The sequence below is a fragment of the Colius striatus genome, chromosome 1, assembly GCF_028858725.1.
Source record: "Colius striatus isolate bColStr4 chromosome 1, bColStr4.1.hap1, whole genome shotgun sequence".
Lineage (NCBI taxonomy): Eukaryota > Metazoa > Chordata > Aves > Coliiformes > Coliidae > Colius > Colius striatus.
In genome coordinates this window covers 13,389,942-13,414,461 of record NC_084759.1, presented here as the reverse complement: position 1 = coordinate 13,414,461, position 24,520 = coordinate 13,389,942, and the positions used below count along the sequence as shown (strand labels likewise).

Here is a 24,520-nt window from a genome sequence, read left to right as displayed (position 1 = left end):
TGGCGCTTTGGGATGGGCTGGTTATATGAGTGCATGCTGAACTGAAGCTTAGGTGGGTTTGAACTCCAACTGTTCCTTCAGGTGCTCTGCAGTTAACGTTTTCTTGTGATATATCTACAGCAGAGAAGAGTTCAGTTTGCATTTTCCTATCAGTCAAAGCTTCATTAGAACTTAACTTTTGGTTTATTTGATGTCTCTCTCCATTGTGTTTATTGGGAAGCTCAGCAGCTTTCCTGTGTTCCTATCTAAACCCACATTTGCGTTTCAGTCATTGATGGTGTATTGGTAGGATGAACAGTCATATCTGATCTCTAAAGGTTCCTTTGAACCCTACCACTCTATGATTCTATGAGGATTCTATGATCTGCAGGGATCTTTTCTCCCTGCACTCTCCCACCTGCACAATCTTCAGATGAGTTCCTCCCCAGAGCAGCAGGGGATGGGGCTGCACTGCGCTGTACCCCTAGTACACGTTTCCTGCCTTACAGGCTCTTTGTGGCACGCTGACCTTTCTTTCCTTCCCCATCAGTCAGTTTGCAGCCACAGAGCCAACCTCCAAAGCCCTCCCAACTTTCCATGGCTGAAAAGCCTGTGTGCTCCCTGCCAGGCTGGCTGTCCACAGGGCTGGATTTATTGGTTTGTACTGCTTTGTGTCATGGTGACCTGACTTGAACAGAGGGTTTGTTTTTAATTTAGTTCTCTTTTCCCCCCTTGGAAGATGAAAAGGGAAAAAAAGGTCATATTTTAGGTGTTTTTTATATTAAAATTTAGGAGGGTTTATTCTGACAAGTGCTATTAATTTGTTAGAATGACGTTGTTTGCATGCAGAACGGTGCTGTAGCTCTTCAGATGCTTGGACAGAAGCATGCAGTAAAAGGTGGCTGCATGGATAATAACTAAGTTAAAATTTAGCTGTCTGTTTACCTTAAAGAGAAAATAACCCTCTGAAAAGAATCCTTCAATGCCGTTGGAACTAATGTAGCAGTTGCATAACTTCAAGTACGTGAGCAATGCTGCTCTCTTGTATTTTTGCACTCACATTTAGGCTTTTTTTTTTCCCCCTGGGTTTGGCCCAGAGTGCACTGTATTTAAAGAATATAAAGGATATCAAGGAGTGGTGAGCTTTCGTTTAATTCTAGTTTATCATTTAAAACTGGCAACATTTCAGTTTCTTGCCAGTGTGAGGTGTGCTCATTGTAAAAATACCATCATGAGTCATAGATCATGTTTTTCTGGCCATGAAAACTAAATTACCCTTTCACCTCAACAGGTACAATAGTTCCACCAATTTAGCATTCAGGCATATCAGTGAGGAAGTTCTCACAGTGTCATTTCAATAGTCTCACTCTGTTGCATTTTCCCACAGCTCGATTTCAATATCCAGCTGACCACTTCAGTACTAAAATCTCTTTCTAACATGTTGAGGAAAAAGAAATACATAATTCAGAAGAATCCAGAGCTCTGCATCAGTCAACTCCACAACTACGTACTTTCAGACATGGGGCTGGGTCGGGTAAAAAGCATCTAGTGGGCATAATAAGGATCTTTGCCACCAGGTTGGAAATAAAGGGGCAGACCAGTACAGAGGCCTTTGTGTCACGTGGGTGAGATTTTAATGAGCACCACCATAAGCTGCTCATTCCACCTTGGATGGACAGTTTGCACATATCCACCTGTCATTCACACACTAGATAAAAACGGTAATGCTTTTACACGTCATACCCGATATCATGGGTTTATGTCCAGTCTGAGACTCTGAGTTGCAACAGCTCCAGTTGAGAACAGTGTCCTCATCATAGCACTGTTCCAAAAAACGTGGTTTATTGTGGCAAGTCCATTGTAGCTGTGTGGGCCGTGAACAAGGAGAGCACCAAGCGGACCTTTATGTGGCAGTGTGCACTCAGAAAGGTGTGTACATGCTTTTGCTTAGAGTACCTCACAAAGAAACACCCAGGAACCTGCAGTCACTGTACAGCTGTAGAAGTAAGCTTTGTTTCAAAGGGGCATAAGGTTACATTATATAGGGCCTGAATAAAGCTGATGGTATACTAAAATGTAGTAGGATCTCTTAACGCATTTCCAGCAAAAAGGAAGCTCCAAAGTCTTGTATAATCTCTGAAAAACATAAATCCACACGTTATAAATTCCCTCAAGTGGACACCTATTAAAAGGCTGTTGCCAAATGTATCTAGATGAAAAGTCAGAGCCAGCAGCAGGAGCAGCAGTGATTGCCACAGCAGTGCCTCTACAGCTGCTGGACACCATGCAGGCACAGCTGCAGTGGCTTCAGGTCACACACGTACGGAGACACTCAAACACTGTGACACTAACACCTGCATCCAGCTCCAGCTGCTGTCTAACTGTGTGTATCTGTGTGTGTGTGTGGCTTGCATCATCATGAATCTGAGATGTGGTGTTTCCCTTTGAGAACAGTGACAGAGATGTCTGCAGAGCCATTAATATGTCCCCAGTCACTTTCCCAGATTCCAGCAACATTTGTAACATAAACTGAAGTTTTTGCTTGTCCCCGTAAGCGTTTACAGGCAAAGTACAACACACCTGACAGAATGATGCACTGCTAAAGACAGGAAACGTGACAGCACAAGGTTTCACACTAGTTGAAATGCCAAGGAGTGGGGGTGTGTTGGCTGTGGCCCCACTGGTGGCTTGGGGTCTGTCCTGGTGGCATTACACACAGTGGGTGAGAAGATCATCCTCTGGGCTGCCACCACCACACCTCACAGGCTGCTGAGGATGACAAGGCTTTCACTGAAAAATTGAATGGGAAGTTTTGTATCCCAAAGGTCAGCTCACAACAGAGCCAGATAGTGCACTGGCCAGTTCACTCGTTGCAGTGATTGCACACAAAAGCACTGGGATAGTGTTGGCTGATGTGTGCAGGTTATAGTGGTGGCTACAACCAGCTGCTGTTTTACTCAGAGTCACAAACAGTTGCCGTTTCCCAAGCTACGTAACACAGGGCATATGTCTATTTGTCTGCTCACAAAGAAAGGTTATGAACATCTGACAGTAAAAAAGCCTAAAATCCAAACCTCTGAAATTCTGGAAATGTTACTTTAGGAAGATTTCTCCTCAACCCTTCCCTGAAGACAGGCATTCATTTTAAAAGAAACTACATGAGAGAGAAAAGCAGAACTTGGGGATTAAAACCCAGGCTGGGGACTTCTGCCCTACACGATTGCTTGCAGTTTCTGAATTTCACACAACCTCTACATCCCAGTTCCTGTATTTCTCAAATGTATCCTCCCCTGCCTTCAGCACACTTTCTTTCCCAAGGATTACTTGAACATGTAATGCATAGCACTTGTTATCTTCAATGGAAAATTCTGTTGAAAGCCAAGTAATCCTTAACTTTGAGACCTACCTGGACTGATATACTTGTCTGAATTAAACATTTGAGATCATGATGGCTGTAATTCATGGTTTGTCACTACTGTGTTTATTTTTTTAAAGAAGAGACTTGTATCAGATTTCTGTCTTTCCCTCTCGTGCAGGGGAACTCACAGCTATATATTTGTACTAAGCTTTCATGTATTTTTGTAGAGGTGTTTGGCTGCATTGTGTCATGTCCAATAAATCAGAGACATGCTTACTTTGTGTGTGAGAAGTGTTTAAGCCTCCTTTTACCACGAAAAGGCAGGCAAATCCATGCTGCAGCCCGGGGCTGTGGCTGGGCCTGGCTCTGTGGTGGCCAGTGCCAGGCTGGCAGAGCCACTGGCCCATGCAGCCCTACAGGGCAGCAGCAGCCAGGGCCTCGCTTCAAGTCCGTTACTTTGGCAGCTGCAGGTTAAAGGCAACACTCACTGCTTAACTGTTGCTTAACTAAACCTATATGGCAGAGGGGGAATTATTTTCCATTTTGTTTTCAATTCCAACTCTCTCTGAGACTCAAAGAACAAGAAACAATAACATCAGCAATTATTAGAACAATAATTTGGGGGTGGTTTCTGGTACTTAAGTGGAAGGCAGAGACTTTAATCAAAAGCAACCGTCAAACTGCTAGTGTATAAAACCAGACAGATAAGTTGCAATGCATCCCTGATCTTCCAGCATAAAAAGGAAGATGTTCTGCACAAGAGTGACCCACACTGCAGCAGGTGCCTGCACAGCACAGGCTATGGGCATGTCATGGGGGCAGAGGCCCCAGCACTCTGCTGCCTCCCTGTATCAGAAACAATCCATCCGAGTACAACCACCACAGCAACCTACACATTGGGGAATGATTTACTTATAGATATATTTTATAGCCAGGATTTGAGAGTAAATTGTCCCTCGCTTTACAGAGGCTGCTTTAGGGAGCACTCGACCCCTGGTTTGGATGTTGCCCCTTGCTCAGGATATACCTGTATTGTTAATGTGGTCTTGGAGAAGCATTAACTGTGCCAACAACAACCATACTACTCCACTTTTATTTCACCTTGTAAGTGCTGTTTCACTGTCATTTCTGAATATCCATATCCTTGTGAACTGATCACTGAGACATTATCAGTACTCCATGTGAACACCACAGGCTGACAGAGCTGGGATTTACCACATAGATGATTTTCTCCACATTAGTTTTAAAACATTCCATTCAGTATTAAACATTAGTGGAAGGCATGGATATCTTTAAAGTGTAAGTTCTATTAGCTGCTAGCATACAGAAGAAAATAAAGTTTTTGAGGCACAAGATGTCAAAGTCTAAGACTGTGCTCCTACTTAAATATGCATTCAGTTACATCTGCACTGGTCCCTGTGTTTAGTCCTCAATAAATTATTTATGCAATGATGTTCCTCTGGATCGAGTGGGATGACATCTTTATCCATCTGCTACATCCAAATTCACTCTCAGTGCATACCTCTTTTGCTCAAAAATGAGTTTGGGTTTTGTTTTTGTTAACAGACATGGTAATGGAAGGGTAAAAAGAATAAAATGTTACTCATTATTTGAAATTCACTATTTAAACCCTTCGAGATAGAAGTTTTTTGCTTTAATCTTTAGCTAGTAAGAGCCTGCTTAAACGAGGTGTTTTTTTCATTGTAACATCTCAGACTCTGTAACGATACAGATACAGATGCTATTGAGACTGACTCATCTCTGCACAGTGCAGGTGAACTTCCACTTAAATACACTGAGTTCATGCAATAAACTGCTGCTCACAGGGCAGACAGCACTGCTATTTTTTTAGTATCTAATTGAAAGAAAGAAGTAGTGTCAGAGATCCTGACAGAGAACCTGGTAATGATGAAACCATCCTTTCATATGTCAATAATGAAGATGCTGTGGTGCTAGAGAAGGCACAAAAGTGAGCCAAGGCTGAGGTGACATTATGGGAAGGTCCACTGTCCTAAGCCACCCACTGCGCTGCAATGGGTTCTGTGTTACCACTGTTACACTCAAATGTGGTGCATCCCACAGGGGAAGGCTGACCCAAATGAGTGCCTTGGAAACTGTGAAGAGCAAAAAGCTGTGTTTGTTCCTGCTGTGATCAGGAGAGGAGCTGTTCATGAGATGCATGCAAATAACATTGTGATAAAGAAACGCTTCCTTGGTTTCTCCCTCTGGATAAAAACTATCCAGCAGAGTTAATTGTGTTAACTAAAAAGCCACAACAATATTCACCTCAGTTTCTCATGCTGATGCACTTAGAGATATCTGGACATATGGCTTCTCAGTTCATTTAGTCAGGAAATGTTTCATGGGATCATTTCAACAAAGAAGAGAAAAGAATATATTAGGGAAAGGCTTCAGTGGTGGCAAAACCAGAACTACTTCATACGATGGTCTTAAAGGTCTTTTTCAACAAAGATTCTGTGATTCTATGACGGTTCTGTGTTGCTCTGAAGGTAAAATTAATTTTGCTTGTTTGTTTTGCATCATCTGAACTATGGGGGAATAGGGAGGACAGAGAGGACCCGTTCCAAAACAAAACAGTGTTACAAATCGCAGCTAGAAGCTGGGTGAAACAGCTGGGTGGCATTCACTGCAAATTCCTCAAAGAAAGGCCTGGGGAGATGCCTCCAGCCAAGGAGGCAGGGCATTGTGCAGAACGACCATTTGCCCCATCCAGGCACAGTCTGTTGTAATTACAGAAAAGAAATGGCACTTTTCAGGACCAAACATAAACATCCCTCAACCAACAGCAACCGCAGAAGTATCAAACTTCAGATGACTAAGCTGCAGTTTTACATAAGGATGTATCTGCATCTTCACTGCCCAACACCATTTGTTTGCAGCTGCATCCCTCTCGGGTCTCCTGCTATCTACCCGCTTCCCTCAGATGTCCCTGGAGGGTGCTGCCAGAGCCCCTAGGTGCGGGGCTTTTGTGGAATCTCCCTGCTGACAGGCGTCCTGCTTGTTTAGTGACAATTCAGGACTCGCAGTTGTCACCACGTTCACAGCTTCTATTTCCAGCGCTTTCTGCTCAGCTCCCCAGCTCAGGCACACCGAACCCTAATCTTTGTTATCTGCTCACGAGGTCCTTGCAAACAGCATTTGTTTCTAGGAACCAGTTGTATCCTGTGCGCCAGTTAATTCATTTGGAGGAACACTCTATAGATTGGTCAAGCTCAGGTTTCTTATCTATCTTCCGCCTGGGTTTGGGAACTGTCTTCTGAAAGGTTTCTCATGGGGCTTCCTCTGACTGTGCATCCAGCTCACCTGCCTATGGACTTATGCTGATGTTTCCCCAGCAATGCTGTGAGCATATCGTCACAGATGGACTACAGAGCCCCAAAATGAGCTTGGTTGGAGCCTGTGGCTTCTGCTTCGAGCTCTACTGTGCTGAAACACCATATATACCCTTCATCTACCCCACTGAGTCCTCCAAGGGCTAAGCCCACCACTCTCTCAGCCCCCCAGCCTGTGGTGGGGATGGAGCTCGTGGCTGCCACAGCACAAAGCATGCCATTTTCAGTCTCATTTTTGAAGTACCCCAAATCCAGATACACTGCATATTTCACTTTAAATGTGGGGTTTTTTGTTGTTTGGGTTTTTTTTTAAGAAGACAAAAGCAATGACCATCAACAAGAATAAATCGCTGATGTTTTTCATTCAGATGGGACTCTGATCCCTTCTAAGGGCACCCGAGAGCCATTAACAGTAATTTTAAATGAAATACACCTGTGCTAAGTCTAACTAATCAGTTCCTCAATTATACTGGCAGAAAGATGTATTCCAATTACCAAAGTACTTTCAAGTGAATTAAGACTCCTTTCTGTACCGGCTGTGGAGGTCACTCAATGTTCCCATGAATCCCTGCATGTTTACATTAAAAAAGCACACCATGATCTTTGGCAAAGGCACTTGCTCTAGGTTAGTTCAGCTTTTGAGCTTGTTGCCATAAATACAATAGAAAAGCGGCCAACCGTTGCAAAAGAAGCCAAGAATATCTTTCAATACTTTCTTTCCGTATCAGCAATTAATCCAAATCCCACAGGAAAAGATTTTAAAAAGGGGAATACACTTTTAGAAGATAAAGTGCAAATACCTTATTTACCACATTTAATAAGCACAAGTGTCTCTTCACTCTTTCAAAAGAAACTATTCTTTGCCCTTTCAGGAGAAACAGGGGTGTCTGGTCCCTTGGGAGTTTTCAATTTGCTGGTAACATTGTAATGTTCACAGAATCATAGAATCGTTTTGGTTAGAAGAAACCTTTAAGATCATGGAGTCCAACCACTAACCCAGCACTGCCAAGCCCATCACTAAACCATGTCCCTCAGCACCTCATCTACACAGCTTTTAAATATCTCCAGCGATGGTGACTCCACCACCTCCCTGGGCAGCCTGTGCCAGTGTCTAACAATCCTCTCAGTGAAAAAGTCCTTCTTAATCTCCAACTAAATCTCCCCTGGTGCAACTTGAGGCCATTTCCTCTTGTCTCATCATTCGTTACTTGGGAGAAGAAACCAACTCCCACCTCACTACAACCTCCTGTCCGGTAGCTGTAGCGTGAGAAGGCTCCCCTCAGCCTCTTCCAGACTAAACAACCCCAGCTCCCTCAGCCACTCCTCATCAGACTTGTGCTCCAGCTTCATGGCCCATCTCTGGACATGCTCCAGAACCTCAACATCCCCCTTAGAGTGAGGCGTCCAAAACTGAACTCAGCACTCAAGGTGTGGCCTCACCAGTGATGAATACAGGGGCATAAACTTGTGTTAGTTTAACAGGAAATAAAGTATTTTTATGATTAAATGCTCACTGAAATGTCAAAATATAGCAAGCCAGAACATTTGTTTCCCAGAAATAGAGAAAAATCTAAGTTGTTCCATGATGCCAAGTAAAATGGCCCTATAGACACTGGGAAAAATGTGATGGGATCCATTTTAGGGCTTGTTCTAGACCCCAAACTAGTCTATGTTCACTCCTGCAGATTAGAGGATCTGAAAGCCAAGGAGCCTGCATCATGGGAAAGGGCAGAAAAATCTAACAGAAAAAACAGCAATTTATTTTCAGGTTTTCTACATAAAATCAATGATAAGCTATCATTTTTGGTTAACTATCAAAATGTGCATATTCTTCATTTCCTCTTACAGTGGCAGCTCTTACCACAGGTTTTCATGGTCCCCCACGGGAGCAGAGGTGAATCCAGCGGTGTGTGGCAGCCCCAGACTGAGCTGTCAGTGTGGCTGATGCAGACACAGGCTGAGATCTGCTCCCAGTCTGCGGGCACAAGACAGTGGCAGGGCAGGGCAAGGCAGAGCTGGGCCCGGCAGGGATCTCCTGGCATCCACTCTCAGCTGTGTGGCTGCCCTGCATTTCTCTTTCCAGAAGTCCCCGTGGTGCCGAGCAGCATTTCAGGGAGCAAGTAGTGATAGAGTCAGCCAGATATTTCCTCTGGGTGAAATTATGATTCCGCTGGTATCAAAATTATGACTCCCTACCTCAGGTGTAGCTCTATAAGCTTTAAGGAAGGACAGTAATCTACCAGCTCTGCTCTCGTTGCAGCCCTTCTCCTTCTCAGGCTTTCCCAGCACAAACGACGCAGCCAGAAGCAGCTTTGCAAGCCCAACTTGTCCCTTGTTCCCTGGCAAGGGGAGCCTTTCCTGCCCCGTGCCCTGGATTGCATGGGATGCCCAGGACTTCACGGACGGTCATGTTCAGTGACCACAGGCTCCAGGTGACTTTTTGGTTCCTGGAAGCAGACCCCTTATCTCTAAAACCCTCAATCAGGGAAAGCTGTAAAGCACAGGTTTCACTTAGGAGCAGTTGTTAGAAAGCAATGCAAGGGAAAGACCGTTTCTCCATCTCACCTGTGCTGTTTTCTTTCTCCAATTATCTCATTTATATTTATGGTCATGTTATTCATGCTTTGTTTTCAGGATACCTGATGTGGCCCCTGAGCAGAGCTGCAGCCAAGCCCTGCAGTGAGGCCTGGGGCTCGCAGGAGTGGCCGCATGGGCCCAGGCCAGGCCGCCAGGAGCCAGGCGTGTGGCAGGACGGCCCATCTTCCCCAGGGCTCAGGCAGCAGTTCTCTGCACCATCCCAGCCTAACCATGCGGGCGGTTAGGAACAGGGAAAGAGCTTCATGTTTATGAATGTTTGAGGAACATCATTATTTTAAGTTAATATTGTAATAAGGCCTGATGGTTTCAGGGGTCTAAAAGCCTCTGGAGTTTCTGGAAAGTCAGTTCAGGAGGATGGCAAGGCGGGCCACCTCACTGTGCCCCTTGCCTTGGGCACAGCTGGCAATGGAAGTTAACTCTCTCCTGAGGGCTAGAAAAGCTTTAAGTCCCTGAGGCAAAAAGCCTTGGAGAAAAAATGGGAAAGAGATGCAAGGAAACTTGCAGAAATGCTTCCTCTCACAGTACTTCACTCCCAGGCAACACTGCAGGAATCATGTCAGCAACCCAGCTCCCGCAAGCCTCCCACCTGCTAATTTTCAGAGGCAGAGACCTCATCAACAATGTTTTGATATACTAGGGTTGTACTTCTTGCTGCCTAACATGCAAAGCTGTCACTTTCTTTTCCTCAAAAGCCACACCTTTGGTGACTTTCACATGACCAGGACAGCAGATGACACACTATTGTCTAATACTCACACACATGCCCATTGCTTAACGTTAGGAACAATGTCCTCCATGTACAGCATCCTCATGGCTGAAATGCCACTCAAAAATGCAGGTATTGTTACTTGGGAAAAAAGCTGAATCGGAGCTCAAATTGAAAAATAATGAAGAAATCACTTTGTGAAGAAAGGCTTTTTATTCTGACAGTTTTTTCAGATTTTTGCAATACAGTGTAAAGTACAACACAGAATTAGGTCTGCAAAGTCAGCTTATGCATGTCATGCCAGTTATTTACATGTAGATATATACAGAGTGCAGATAATTATTGAAACCAAACTACAAAATAAACAAAGAGTTCAATAGGATAATTTAGTAGGAATTTATTAAATATATATATAGTTATTGATTGCATATACTTTCCTATTAAAATACCATATAGTATCTAAAGTAACCTCTATAAACTCTAATACCTCGAAAATGATCATAAATATGATTGAAAACTGAAACTATCCATGTGTCCTGTTCAGCTGCTTTGCCCTCTGCTATAACAGAAACTTTTGTAGTGCTGAGACCGCAGTGCTGTCCTTAGTGTCAGAACTTGAATGACAGTTCCCAAGAAAACACTAGTAAAAAGCTCAGATGCAGAATAGCTTTTGGCTGAAACATCCAAGGGTTGAAGCACTATTCTCTATACTTAATGAGGATAATCCAATGGCTTATTAAACACTGCCACATACAGGACAAGAAAAACAATGCTTCATCGACTGAATTATGACATTGAATTAGCAGCTGTTTGGATATCAAGCATCATATTAAAACAAAACAAAGCAAACTCCCCAAGTCCATGCAAAATCCTATCCAAAAAAAAAAAGAGACCTCCCAACTTGTACTGAAACAGCCTGATCAACAGCCTGACTTTAGCAGAAGCAGTAACTGGAAGGGCTGTGTGACCACAAAGAACGAGACTGAACGTTGCCAATAGCTTGGGCTCTGGCAATTGACCTCTGCTGAGAGAAAGGATACTGCCAAGCCATAGCATGTATTACCGCATTAACAGAATACTCCGTTTACTTCTTGGGGGTTTCTGGCTAGGAAAACCTCACTATGAATTGCCAAAGGTCTGTCTTTGACTTCACTGGAGCTCTGAGACTTGCCATCACTCCAGTCTGGGGATGTGGTCCCCAGCTGGGATTTCTCTTCTTGCTGCTCAATCCAAAATTGTACAAACTACTGTCTTAGGAAAAGGGAATTTGAAGAATAATATGCTTTTTAGTTTTATTACTTATTCTGATGCAATTTTATTAAGTAGAAAACAGACCAGTGGAGAAATGTAGCTACAAAAAAAATATCCAGTTACTGCCATACAATGCCTTTGTTTTTTTGTAATTATTGCTCTGAACTGCTGAATTTCACAACTTTTCATCTTGTAACATGTCTTTCCTAAAGGCACACTACAATTCAATCCAACTGAAGGCAAAGAAGAGAGATTAGCACCAGAAAATATATAAAAGGAAAATAAGTTACTATCACAGAATAGAGCTGGTCAGCAGATCCATGCATCCTTTTTTTTTCCCCCAGAAATAATCAAACAACGTTACAGATTAGTGAGGGACGTAAGTGATAGCTATGGTTTAATTTAAGAGTTTTCTTATATATAACTCTAAATGCCAAAATATGGCAAGGACATTTTAATACTGAACTCATAGGAATTACACAAAAAATATCTTTTCATCTTTATCATCATTAATAAAAAGTGTGAATACAAAATATTAATATACTTTACATATGTATCATACAATATATCAGTCCTTCACGCTATTAATTTGATTCATGTTGTGCTGCAACACGTATCGAAAGATTTAAGAAAAAACATGTCTAATTACATAAGTTGTGGGTACAGGCACTATTTCCACAAGACTAACAGCAACCACAACGTGTCATCTACCTTGAGACCTACAGTGGTACTTGGAAAGAACCATGTTGCATCATTTTAGGAAGGATAATAACAGCTAAAACATTGCACAACCTTTGCTCGTAGAGTGAATCTGACTCTCATAAACAGTAAATCAATACTATGAACTAATTTAGTTCAGCTTGCCTAAGTTTTCTGGTAAGGTACTATCAAGATATTACATCTTCATTTAAATGTTATGTAGGTTTCTGATCCTTTGCAATAATCACAAGGGATTTTTTGTCAGGCCTGAGGGTTCATCACTAAACACGTTTTGGTGATGCCTGCTCTCTCCTCTATTTCAGTCTTTGAAACTAGCTACTTAACTCTCCAGTTATTTGTACAGCTTTCTGTAGAGATAAACTCCCTCTTGGAAAGCCAGGGAAGAGCTGGGACATACACAGCCCAGCAGTGAGATTATACAGAAAGTGTTTGTCATGTACCACAGAAGAGAGGAAAAAAAAATTGCATTTCAAAAACATGAAAACCCCTACTCATTAGGAGTGAGTAGGTAACTGTAATTAAGAATGGGCATAACCTGTTCCAGGTGAAAAAGGCATTTTCAAGCTGAGCTACTTTAAAATTATTTATGTGATCATCATGACTTGTTGAGAAGAAAGGCCTGAGGAGTGCTGAGTCTGCAGACAGGTGAAATCACAGGATTTGTTTTGTGAGCAGCAGAATGAGGGGGATGCACTTTCTTATGTAGTTGCCTTCTGCCACAATTTTGCCTAGCTTGAGATGGATGCATGGCAACAGACAGCACACCTCTCCACAGGGACTCCTCCAGGTCTTTCTACAGTCTTTCCCTCGGCACTTACATGCTCTACTTACTTAATCTGTAACTGAACTTCGTGTTTTTCTGAAATTCTTAATGAGCTGGTCACTTCTGAGTCCTCGAGCTTGCACTCGGGTTTCAACACATAATACTGGAGAACAGACAAGCATGTACACAGGCTTTGAGATACCTAAGGTTAGCTTTTCCCCTCTTCTTTTTAAACCAGGCTAAAGCAAAACAAGAGCAAGCACTCGCCATTTCACCGTTCCTCAAGATTTTCACAACAATTAAACTGCTCCTAAGAAGTATAACAAGTCATCAAAGAATGTTTAGCACAGTTTGCCACTGACCCCTCAGCAAGAGAGAGAAGTTGGGATTTTTCCCCAGACCACTGCATTTCTCTGCCTCCCTTTCTGTTGTTTTTTGCCTGCAGAAGCACTTCTCCCAGGAAGGTCACCAGAGGTAAGATTTTGGCAGACTGTGAGTTTTGCATTGTGAAATACAACAAAAGCACAAACAAAACCATGTTGATCTTCTCAGGGCAATGGCAGTTTGAGGCAGAGCTCACACTAAGGAAACTTGGCTTACCTTAACACTAAGAAAGGCTCAATCTGGTGAGAAAAGATCTTGTCTTCATTTAGGTTTACATTTGGTCTGGGCAAGTTACATGAGCACACACACGTCTTCTTTCAGTGTGATAATGACTGGATGAACTCCTCATCACAATGGTCTTAAGGTGAAATGACTTAATGAGACTGTTCAGAGTGAAGACAAATCCCAGATCACTCAGTCAGTAATTCAACTGAAGTCTGTCCTCAACGGCCCAGAGTCTTGCCCAGAGTCTCCTCAGAAAAGCTAGACCAGTTTTAGGAGAATCCTCTTCCAACCTAAATCTCTCCCTAATCACCACTTGATCCTTTAACTAGCGAGGAGAAGGATCCTACAGGCTTTTGCCATCACCATGAATTCCAACAGAGAATTGCTCTGCAGAAATCATGTACTACATACAAGTAAAGAAGGTTCTGATGTGCCTCTATGTTGGCAATAGAGCTTAATTTCTAATTTAAACAAGAAAAAGGCAATGGAAAGGAAAAAGAAGCAATTAAAACATTACTGATATTTTCAGTCCAAGTAGAAATTCTTCCTTAAACTTTCTGTAACTAGTGTACAACTTAGAAATCAACAGGAGATTTATATATTACCTTCTGTTACTGAGGAAAGAACTAAGCTTTGATACATCTACAAACCCATGAATTCTTTCTGTAGCACTAATGTTGAAGAATTACTAACATAAAGCTTAAGTATCTTGGTATTCAATCTGTCATGACTGAAAAGCAGCCAAGCAAGCAGTGCATGTTTTCCCTCAAGATGTTTAAGAAAGATTCTCTGAGTGAGAAAGCTACTTATGGGTTTGAGGCTTTTTTTGAGTTTGGATTTATTTTTTTTTTAGTCTTAGCAGGACCAATCAAGGGGTCTTTACAAAACTTTACAAAAGCAAGGCTGTTTTACTCTGTGGAAGGGGAGAGATCTTTGTCAAATCCTTTAGCAGAAGTCAGGAGAAATAATACTAACCGCTACTATTGCTACATGGAGTTTTCAGCATTCATAGCTTACAAAATTAGCTACTTCACAGGCCATTTGTCTTACTTGCAAAGGGGAAAGTTGGGAAAGGACTCAGTTACAATCTATTTCAGGTTTGGAAGCACACTACTGTTTTTCACTGCTCACTTCCCGTGATTACCAATCATCCCAGATACAGCATCTCTTTGTTTTCTAGAGATATTGTTCAGAGATACACCGAGATTATCTTCCAGATGAAGGGTATCATAGAAATAAAAGCTGTTTATATCATCTATACTGATAGAGAAATAAGGAGATAAATCTAAAGAGTATTTGAATTAAATATTGATTAAACATATCACATTTTGTATGAGCACTTACAGCTCGGACAGTGTATAAACTGATTTTATTATCAGTTGTGTAAATCCTGTATCATTTTGTAAACTCAACAGAAGAGAAGTTCAAACTTATGAAAAACTAAGTTCTTATCTGAAATGATAAGGACTAATTTTAGAATGAGGTTTTCTAATGGAGAATTCAGATCACAAGAGAAGCATTACTTACATTATGGAAAAATCCCAATTTTCCATATTAATAAACATAGCTTGAAGAAATGCCATAGAGTGCACTGCCTCTAAATGTCACACTTCTGTGAGCAACATCCTAGGACCTGAAAGTCTGCAGCTAAACGGCAAGTTTTTTGATTTTATTGCTTTAGTGTTCCTTACCCTTATAAGAAGAACAGGACAACCTTTTGCAAACAATGAAAGTTATTTAAACAGAGTACCTTCTTCAGTACAGAAACTGTTAACTGTTTCATTACATTCTGTTCCGTTGGCAGGGAGCTGTGTAACCTGCAGCTGCAGTATCTGAAGGAGATCTACCACTCAGCTAACTGGCTGATCCCATATCTGTGTCAGATAAAAATCACAGTGCTTATTATTTGTTACCATGGATACCATGAAGATATTGCTGTCCACTAAAGATTACTAGAGGAAGACAACATAATTCTCAGGAATGAGTCCCGTTTTGCCTTCATAAGTTGCTTTTAACCAGCCTGGTTCCACTGACGGGTACACTGCAAAAAAAACCAGCCAGACAAAAACCACATATTTAGAATGAATGAACTCTGTTAGAATATCCTTCATATAATTATTTAGATACTATTTATTCAAAAGTAGATGAAAAATCAGGGCAAAAACTGTGACTTTATAAAGGAATTAGGCTCTTATTTTCTGGATACAGTTCTGTTTTATATATATATATGTATTTATATAAAAAGACAATGTAAAGCAAATCTTACCATTTGAAAATATTGCCCCCTGTGGGAACGACAGCTCATGACTGTGCTCAGCCTTACAAGAGTACATGGCTTTTGCTTGCCTGAAAGAAATAAATATAGGCTTGCAATAAATAAGATATCAAGGGAAAACACATAAATAAAATAAAATGAAATAAAATCTGTGAAGCACAGGAATAACCAGTTGCACAAATGGAGGTGGTAATGAATATTTACACAGCAGTTCAGAACAGCAGAATTACAGCAGTTAATAACTTCAAGCCTACAGGTGATAACAAGCATGTCATTGCAGAAAAGAGACCAACATCCTGCTTTAGACTTTTAAACAGGAATACATTTTATAACTTTTTAATTATTCCTTCACTCTAGTTGGAAGTTGTCACTCGAATACTGAACTGTGCATGTTGCCTGAAGCAAATGACGGGCTGCCCGGAGTCAATACGGAAGTGATCACTGAATCATTCAAGGCCTATAAACATAACTTGTGAGAAAATACAGTTGATCAGTCTACAGAAGAATTATACATTGAAGGTAAACATGAGGCATCGAGGAGTAACTAGTTCTCCAGGGTGACTGCAACAAGGAGTTAAACAGATTTAAATTGCAGCACGAGAGATTCAAATTAAGTGTCTTCAGTGTGCTTCAGCTTCAGGCACCTCAATTTAGATGCCTTTAGGTAACCTACATGCCTAGCTCCACAGGCCTGGCTTCTGCTATGGTAGACACCAACTTGAGAGTGCAACAAATAGTTCACTAGGTTCAACAATATACTTCCTTAGATAATATCTGCCATGAGGACACCTACATGCAGACAGCTAAGTACATTTCTGAATCTGTAGCTGGAAGATCCCTCTATTGGTTAGAACAGCAAAGCACTGGAAGTGGCATGAATTGGAGAATCCATGAATTGAAGCATTCCTATAACTAAAAAATCACTAAAAAAATCCTAAAAGAAGGAAAAAAAGGCACTACACAGATACCTGTAAAAGTCAGATATATAATGATTCTAATCCAGAGAAAAGAGGACAGATCAGGTCACCTCTTGATATGACTGCTAGAACTACGATTCTGCAATCTAGAAAATGAAGGTTTGAACAGGAAGGTAAAAATCAGGAGTTCTCGCTACATCCCTGAGCTTTACCTAATACCTTGACTTTAATTTCTACACTCAAAGCCATTTTTATATGATCTGTCAGTTTTTCTGAGTTTCTTTAAACTCACAGGGAACTTACATTACATCAAGTTCACATGAACTTGGTTATTTCACTGTGGTATGATGTTACTGATTCAGCTTTCCTTTAGCCAGGATTTCTCTCAATGACCAATACATGACCCGAGGTGAAGCTGAACCTTTTTGCCTACTTGCTGAGAGTGTATATGCAAGTGACATGTAACCTATTGTAACTTTGGTCCCAAACTAACACTGAATTGTAAGTTGGCTTAATAACAGTGCTGTGTCACAAGCATTAGCATAAGAAGTCTATTTTGTTTTGTGTACTGCTGATGGGGACACAGGACTTCACCTCTGGAGCTCTGCACCGCCCTGGGGAGGACAAGCAAGGACAGATTTCCTACGAGGTGCACAGAGCACCCTTCTACCCTGGCCTCATACCCTGCTGCCAATCAGTACTAGCACACCACTGTTCATCTGAATCTTTAAAAAGGTAGGAGAGTAGATGGACATATTCCACAAAGTTTGCATGTGTGAGCTTTCCAGAAATAATCCCTCCCTCTGAAGAAAAAGCTTTTCCTATGCTTTGCTGATTTATGACTAAATTGTGTGTTTTGCCTTCAACCTAAAGTGAGCCACTGACTTATTAAGGGTTGCATTCTCAGGCTGAGATTTCCAGGGCAGGTCAAGAATTTTGAGTTGTGCCCACAATATCCAAGGGCACCTTATTTCCAGGATGCTGAAAACATTTCTAACTCTTAGTACTGTAATTCTGGATAGATCCCCACTGCTAACTAGAACGACATGAGTACTGGACCCCTACTGTAGACTGCTCTGTTTAGGTGTTTTCCAAGACAACTTCTTGGTGCCTACTGTTATGAAGAACTTGCCATCAAGACACACGTAAAATTTTTTACGTAACATATACAAATTTATACATAATAATCTACATAATATATAGTAAATAGAGGGAGATTAGATGACTTTACTGAAGGTCATACATAAACTACAACTGAAGTACCTTATCTCAAGATCACTTTTTCTCAAAGTCTATACAACAAAGAGCACTACAAATGTTCTAATTATACTGACCCAGACCAGTAACAGTCTGACAAAACAGCTTTTTCTGTGCTGGTGGGTCAATCCTGTCTGAACTCCTGGCACCTACCAAAGGTGCTCAATCACTGCCCTCCTCAACTGGACAGAAACTTTCTCTCAACTGAGACAAAGATATGATGAAAGGCTCACAGGGCAAGATAAGGACAGAGAGAGATCACTCAGCAATTACCATCATGGACAAAACAGACTTGACTTGGGGAAATTAATTTATTGCTAATCAAATCAGAGAATGGCAATAAGAACTCAAAACTAAATCTAAAAACACCTTCCCTCACTTCTCCCTTCTTCCTGGGCTCAATTTCGATCCTGATTTTCTCTACCTCCTCCCTACAGGCAGGACAGAGGGACAAGGAATGGGAGTTGTGGTCAGTTCATCACATGTTGTCTCTGATGCTCTTTCCTCCTCTTCCCAGTGTGCAGCCCATGGTGAGGCCCTGACCCTGCAGCCATGAAAGCTCTGAGGGAGCAGAGATCCATCCACCTGCAGCCCAGGGAAGACCCCACACTGTAGCCAAGGCATGCCTGAAGGAGACTGTGAGCACATCCTGGCAGGATCTGTAACCTGCAAAGAGAAGCCCAGCCTGGAGCAGGTTTGCTGTCAGGACTTGTGATTTTTTAGGGGACCCACACTGGAGCAGTTTGTGAATTACTGCAGCCCATGGGAAGGACCCACACTAGAGAAATTCATGGAGGACTGTCTCTCATGGGAGGGATCCTGTGGGCTGCAGCAGAACCTCTGCTCCAGACCCGGAGCACCTCCTCCCCCCCTTCTTCACTGACCTGGGCATCTACGAAGTTGCTGCTCTCAGGTATTTTCACTCCTCTCTACTGGCTGCTGCTGCTTCTAAAATCTGTTATCCCAGAGTCACTACCACAGTCACTGATGGGTTCGACCTTGGCCAGCAGCAGGTCCAACTTGGAGGTGTCTGCTATTGGCTCTGTCAGACATGGGGGAAGCTTCCAGCAGCTTATCACAGAAGCCACACCTGTAGCCCCCTCACTACCAAAACCTGACCACACAAACCCCATACACCTGTCTGGTATAATCATGGATTTTACGCATGAAACAGCAAATCAACTGTTAATGATGATCAGCGTTGCCATGAATATAAGGTAATTGGTAATGAATTCACTAAAGCAAAGGGATGATTTTTAACCTGATTAATATGTAGCACCTCAGTGGCATGACTATCAAGTCAGAGTCTCATATTAAGAATAAGACACACAAGTAGTACTGTGATAAACAACATCTAAAGCAATAATAAACCAGAACAGCAATACTTAAATGTGAGGCAGAATTATTTTTCTTCAAATATAACATTTTTAGCACCCTTAGAAAAAAGTGAGAAAATAAATGCAATTTTCCCCTATATTCTCTTATGTCTACTATACTATTCTGCTTTAAGCTTCCAATTTTCCCTGGCACAAGTATGTTTACCTTAAAAGTAAAAAGAAGATAAGAAAGTCTGGACTCTGACTTGCTCAGTTCTGGAAAGAGAAAGCTTCCTAGCATTGGACATCCAGACAGATACACAAACACAAAGGATAAAGTAAGTCAGTTTCTCAAGAGCTCATGAACTACTTCTTCCCTCTATCTTGCTCCTGACACAGCCAATTACATCCCAGTGTTATCTACAAACTGGTACAATGGGAGACAGAGTCTAAAAATATTTACTTATAATTCTTGAGCAATTTTCAAGCCCCTGGCTATTGCTTCCACACCTAATTTGATTATTTAGACTCCTGGAGATGACAGACTTACAGCCGAGCCCAACTGAGCAGAAAACACTGGTCTAGGCTGGGAAAGGTGCATAAGAAGATGCAAAATATAGCATGAGAATATAAACAGAAGAATGACTGGGAAAGGATATTTGACCATATGGCTGAGAGGGGAGTATGGGTCTAGAGGGCTTCATACTGTCAGCCTACTCCTATTAAAGCCCCAGCCTTGTACCTAGAGATCCTGGCTGCCAGGTTAGAGCTGCATGCTGTCATCAGTTCCTCCTTCCCCTTTTTCTAATGAAAATCCTTCTTCTGATAATGTAGTTTCTTATTTCAGAGACTTGACTTTCTGTGTACCTCTAAATCAAAGTCAAGAAAACATAAGAGTCGGGGATTACGTGTTGGTGCATTTTTGCACGGACCACCATAAAGAGACCTCAGGCCTTACTAAGACAGTTATCTAACCACAATATTTGTGCAAGTGGCAAGAAAACTCCTTTGCCTCTTTGAAGTTCATACGAGATTGGTCTCAGTGTACAAAGTAGCTTAATACCACAGTGAGGGAGATGGATGAATAACAAACTCAAAGCCAGGAGGGAAGGAATGGAAAGATGGAGAATTGGAAAAAGCGAGCATAGGTTGGACAGGGCCTAACATTTTCGTCTTCCCTGTCCAATTCTAAAACATGTGTTGTGGCTTCTCATTCTCTTTCTCACTTACAGGAAAAGTTGGGGAATGTATGCATGTACACAAGGACAGAAAACAGACAGGTCAAATAATGTCCCAGCATTAAAAACGAAACAAGGGGGACACACACACTAATAATAGAGAAATTGTACCATACAAAGTCAGAAAGCAGGGTTACAAAGACTACTTGTAAGTTGAAATTCAGTAAGACGAGGAGACTTCAAGTGCAAAATTGTCTGCTGGAATACAGAAAACAATGAGAGACTGCAAAGTCAAACAGGTACTTTCGATCTGTCTGCTGTACAAATGACCACAGCAGGCAACAGATGCTTCAAGTAGGAAGCTACTTGGACAGTATTATGAAAAAGTAAGCAGCAACATAAGATTTCAAAGATTTCAGCAGGGTAAATTATCCCTGCGCAGAGTCCAACACTGTCTTGACTTGTATATGTCTGGTATCAAACCAGTCAGCTTAAAAATAATTTCTGTCTTAGACTTTGATGAACACAGATGGCCTTTCTATTGAGTGGATCAAGATGTAATTACCATGATTTCTACATACTTCAGAGAAAAAAACAAAGAGACTATCCTAAGGTTTTAAATCATCCTTCATGTTCTTGACATGCATGAGAGGTAAAAAAAAGCCGTCTTTGAATTGTAAAATTGTACTCAAGACTTAAGCAGACCTAAAAGAACAGTTGAGTTCTTATTTCTTCCTCATTTCGCCTGCTGACCTCTCATTTTCCATACTCCTTGTTATTGTTGCTTCCTTCTTAGGAAGGCTGAAGTAGAGGAGCTGTTAAGCCTTTCAGCGTTTTCGGCTTTGTTATCTGCTCTCCATATCCATTATCAAACTGCCACATTTTTCCTTTGACAGATTTTTGCTTCTAACATGCTTTTTATATACAGATAGAGGTGGCATAGGCTCTAAGAGAACAAGAGGGGTGAGTTTACAAGAAAGGATTAATACAGAATAAGAAAAGGAGCAGTGCTGGAGATGAAATGGTGCAGGTCTGGAGAAGCAGATGTCGTCCTCTGCTTACAGCACTGGCTTAAGAACATTCCAGTCTTTTTTACACTTTTCTTCCTTAAATTATTGGCCTGTTCTTTTCATATCCCCTTCCTCTCTGCCACCCTTTTTTTTGGTCACCTTACAGTTCATGTAGTACACAACGAGAACAGCCTTGATTCCTGTAAGCCACGTCTCTTAAAATCAGCACACCTTGCAGGTCAGCTTTCTCTTTCCCTCCCCTGCTAGATCTGTCAAAGAGGAAAACCCTATTTGATTGCCACATATCCTACCATCTTCCTTTACAGCTACGCTTCTTTAGATTACCACTTTTGGATACATGGATTGACTCCCCTCACTCCTCAACAGTTCCAGTAAGACCCTGGTATCAGTGAGTAAAGTGATGGACAAAAACTTACATTCTGTCTCAAAGAACTTCAGGGACAGTGAAAAGACAGACATTTTCCCACATCCATTTGTTTGATTATCTGCTTTAGTCTATTAATTGTCAGGGGGTTAGTAATGTATGGAAGATAGTGCTTCCCAGATGAACACTTACCAGAATATTCTGAATTCATTTAATATAAAATCAAATAAAAATCACCAAATAAATGCAAACAATTGTAAAGAAAATATTAGTAATTCCTGCTGCACACTGTCATGAAGAGAGGGCAACTGTTTCTCCAGACAGATATTGAGGCATGGAAGGTGTGACAGTAAAGACAGAAATTCTGAACAGCAAATTATCATAAACAAGCATGTTTGCTACTCTGATGAAAGCATGCACATACAAATAGTTGTATGGAATAAGTATAGAACTCTCACCCTAACACAATTCCTGTTAATTTGCTCTTGTAGCTGTCTCCTTAAGGTGACCAGTATCCTGAGCATTTCTATTGCAACTCCCCCAGGTGACAGAATAGTCAGATTGGCTGTTATTCTCTATTAGATTATGGTTTATTTTGGTAAAAGTAGGAGTTTAATAAAGAACAAATATTTTTCATGACACATAATGCTATCCAGAAGATACAGAACAAAGCTCCAGCACTTCTATTTCAGTCTTTGAAGTCAGCAAAACAAAGGATTTTACAAATTGTTAAACAGTGTGAAGCACTTACCGTCCTGAAGAAACTTGTTTAAGTGAACCAGCACTTTCAAACAACTGAGCCCGTGCAGCCACTCTGAAAATAAAAGCACCCCCTTGCTTTATACTTTGTCCATTAGTTAAACAGACTAGTTTCACTTTTACCATCTAAAGACATGGACATGTTTCTATTAAAATTGTTTTAATTATTCACTTAAGAGAAAATTCAAAAGCTGAATTTAAGTCCCTATTCAACAGAATCCTTAAGGCCATAACTTAACTGGCACTGGCCTCTCACTGTCATGCTGGAACTCTGAGCTGTGCAGGATTCTCTGTTGTAAGACAACAGTCTATGGAAAGACTAGAGTGATCCCTTTCACTTTAAAAATGGAAAGGCTGAATGGAGTCCTGCAGCATCTGGAGAACATTTTGATGCTCTGTAAACCTAGAAATCACTTGTTCATGGAGAGACAGTAGTTCTGAGTCAAGGTTTGGACTACAGCAAAGATCTTGTGACTCTTTGTGCTAAAAGTGCTAAGAAAAATGGCTAAGCCAAATTTCAACAGACTAAATTATAACCTCTACTTCTTAGAACTATTGTCCTGTCAACGTAAAACACCTCCCAACTGATGTCAACAGACTTTGTTCTTTGTTTCCTTTGTTTACAATTTTACTGAAGCTACATAGATAAGCCACAAATACAGAAATATTTAAATCAAGTATTTATGGATGTTTTTTCGACTACTTATGTACCTCTCTAGGAACACTTTGGCACACAATACTGTAACAACAGAAATATCCAAAGGGCCTTGACTTACACTGATCCTGGTCTTTGATAACCGTTACTTGATGCAGTATCTAATCTTAACCTCCTGCACATTTTGGGAGGCAAATCAGGGTTTGGAGAAACCTTTGGTGTATCTTTGGTATCTGTTGAAGATAAGCTCTGTACAGATCCACTGCAGCTTTTGTTACCTAAAGAAAAAAAATCACAGGGAATAGTAAAGAAAATTTGAAATAATTTCACCACGTCTGTAACATGCAAAGCAATTTGTTATTGTTGTCCAGCCCTACCTCAACTAAAGGCATTATCAATAGAAACTAACTAAAAGAACCTCCAATCCCAAACCACCTTTCCTTCAGTCTCCTATTTCAGCCAATTTAACAGATGCAGTCATTGAAAAAAAAAAGAAAAAAAAAGAAAAAAAAAGGCAGGCACACTGACAAGGAATAACAAAACTGTCACTTTGTCACTGACAAAGCCTAGTGCTTTTTAAATGTAAATGCTGGCTTTGATCAGTTGTCAATCATGTTGCAAGCATTCATTCCTTTGACTCAGTGATAAAGGTATAGCAGGATAGAATTCCCTAAATTTTGAGAAACACTGGTGTACCACAAAATAAAAAGAATGTACCACAAAATTAGAAAAAAAAATCAAACCACAACAGAAAAGATTAATGAATACCAAATGTAGCTCTTGTTTTCTGATGTATTACAGTAAATACTGATGTCTTGAAAGACCTTGGAAATTACCTTCAGCTGATGGAATTGACCTAAGGGAAGATGCTGAAGACCTTTTCAGTGCAGACAGACTGTAAGAACTCTTTTTGGTCAGGTCTGCTGGTGGAGAGGCACTCTCTGGTCCAGTGACTGAAGCTATACTTTGGCAGTCTGACTCCACATCTGTTTTGGTTGCATCCTCCTTTGAAGAGGACTCTGGGCTTGTAGTCCAGAGGCCTGAACTCTTTTGGCCATTGGAAGAAGGGGGAGAGGCGATCCATGGAATCCCTCCCGATTTCTCCCTGGGCTGTGAGGGTGTGCATTTGGTGGTGCTGTTTTGCTCAGAAGAGTGAGAAGAAAGAGATTCAATGCTGCCCATGGGTGTGCTGTCTGGGCTACTGCTGTACGAGTCACCTAGGGAAGTAGGAGAGGAGGGGAGAAGAAAAAATATATTTATACTTCTCTCATGCTACCTTTACCCCTTGTACCTTTATTGTCCTGAAATTCATTAATCTGTGGTTTCAGAGGCAATGATTCTTAAGACAAAATATCTGTTTAAGTACTCTCAATTTCACACATATTCCCTTCTTTAACCCAGAAGTGCTGCCCTTTGTGATTATTTCTTTAG

General features: G+C 41.3%; 1 protein-coding gene across 1 annotated transcript in view; it reads right to left on the bottom strand.

Annotated features, from left to right (window-relative positions):
* Positions 1–10,188: 10,188 nt before the first annotated feature.
* The window catches only part of ARHGAP42 (Rho GTPase activating protein 42), a 154,882-nt gene continuing 140,550 nt past the window's right edge, over positions 10,189–24,520 (bottom strand). Inside the window, exons 20-24 of the mRNA XM_061991652.1 lie at positions 23,926–24,306; positions 23,211–23,367; positions 22,427–22,489; positions 15,604–15,683; positions 10,189–15,378 (exon numbers count right to left, since the gene is read on the bottom strand). Coding sequence (XP_061847636.1) covers positions 15,290–15,378; positions 15,604–15,683; positions 22,427–22,489; positions 23,211–23,367; positions 23,926–24,306 — 770 coding nt within the window. The 3' untranslated portion in view covers positions 10,189–15,289. The remainder of the gene's footprint in view (positions 15,379–15,603; positions 15,684–22,426; positions 22,490–23,210; positions 23,368–23,925; positions 24,307–24,520) is intronic.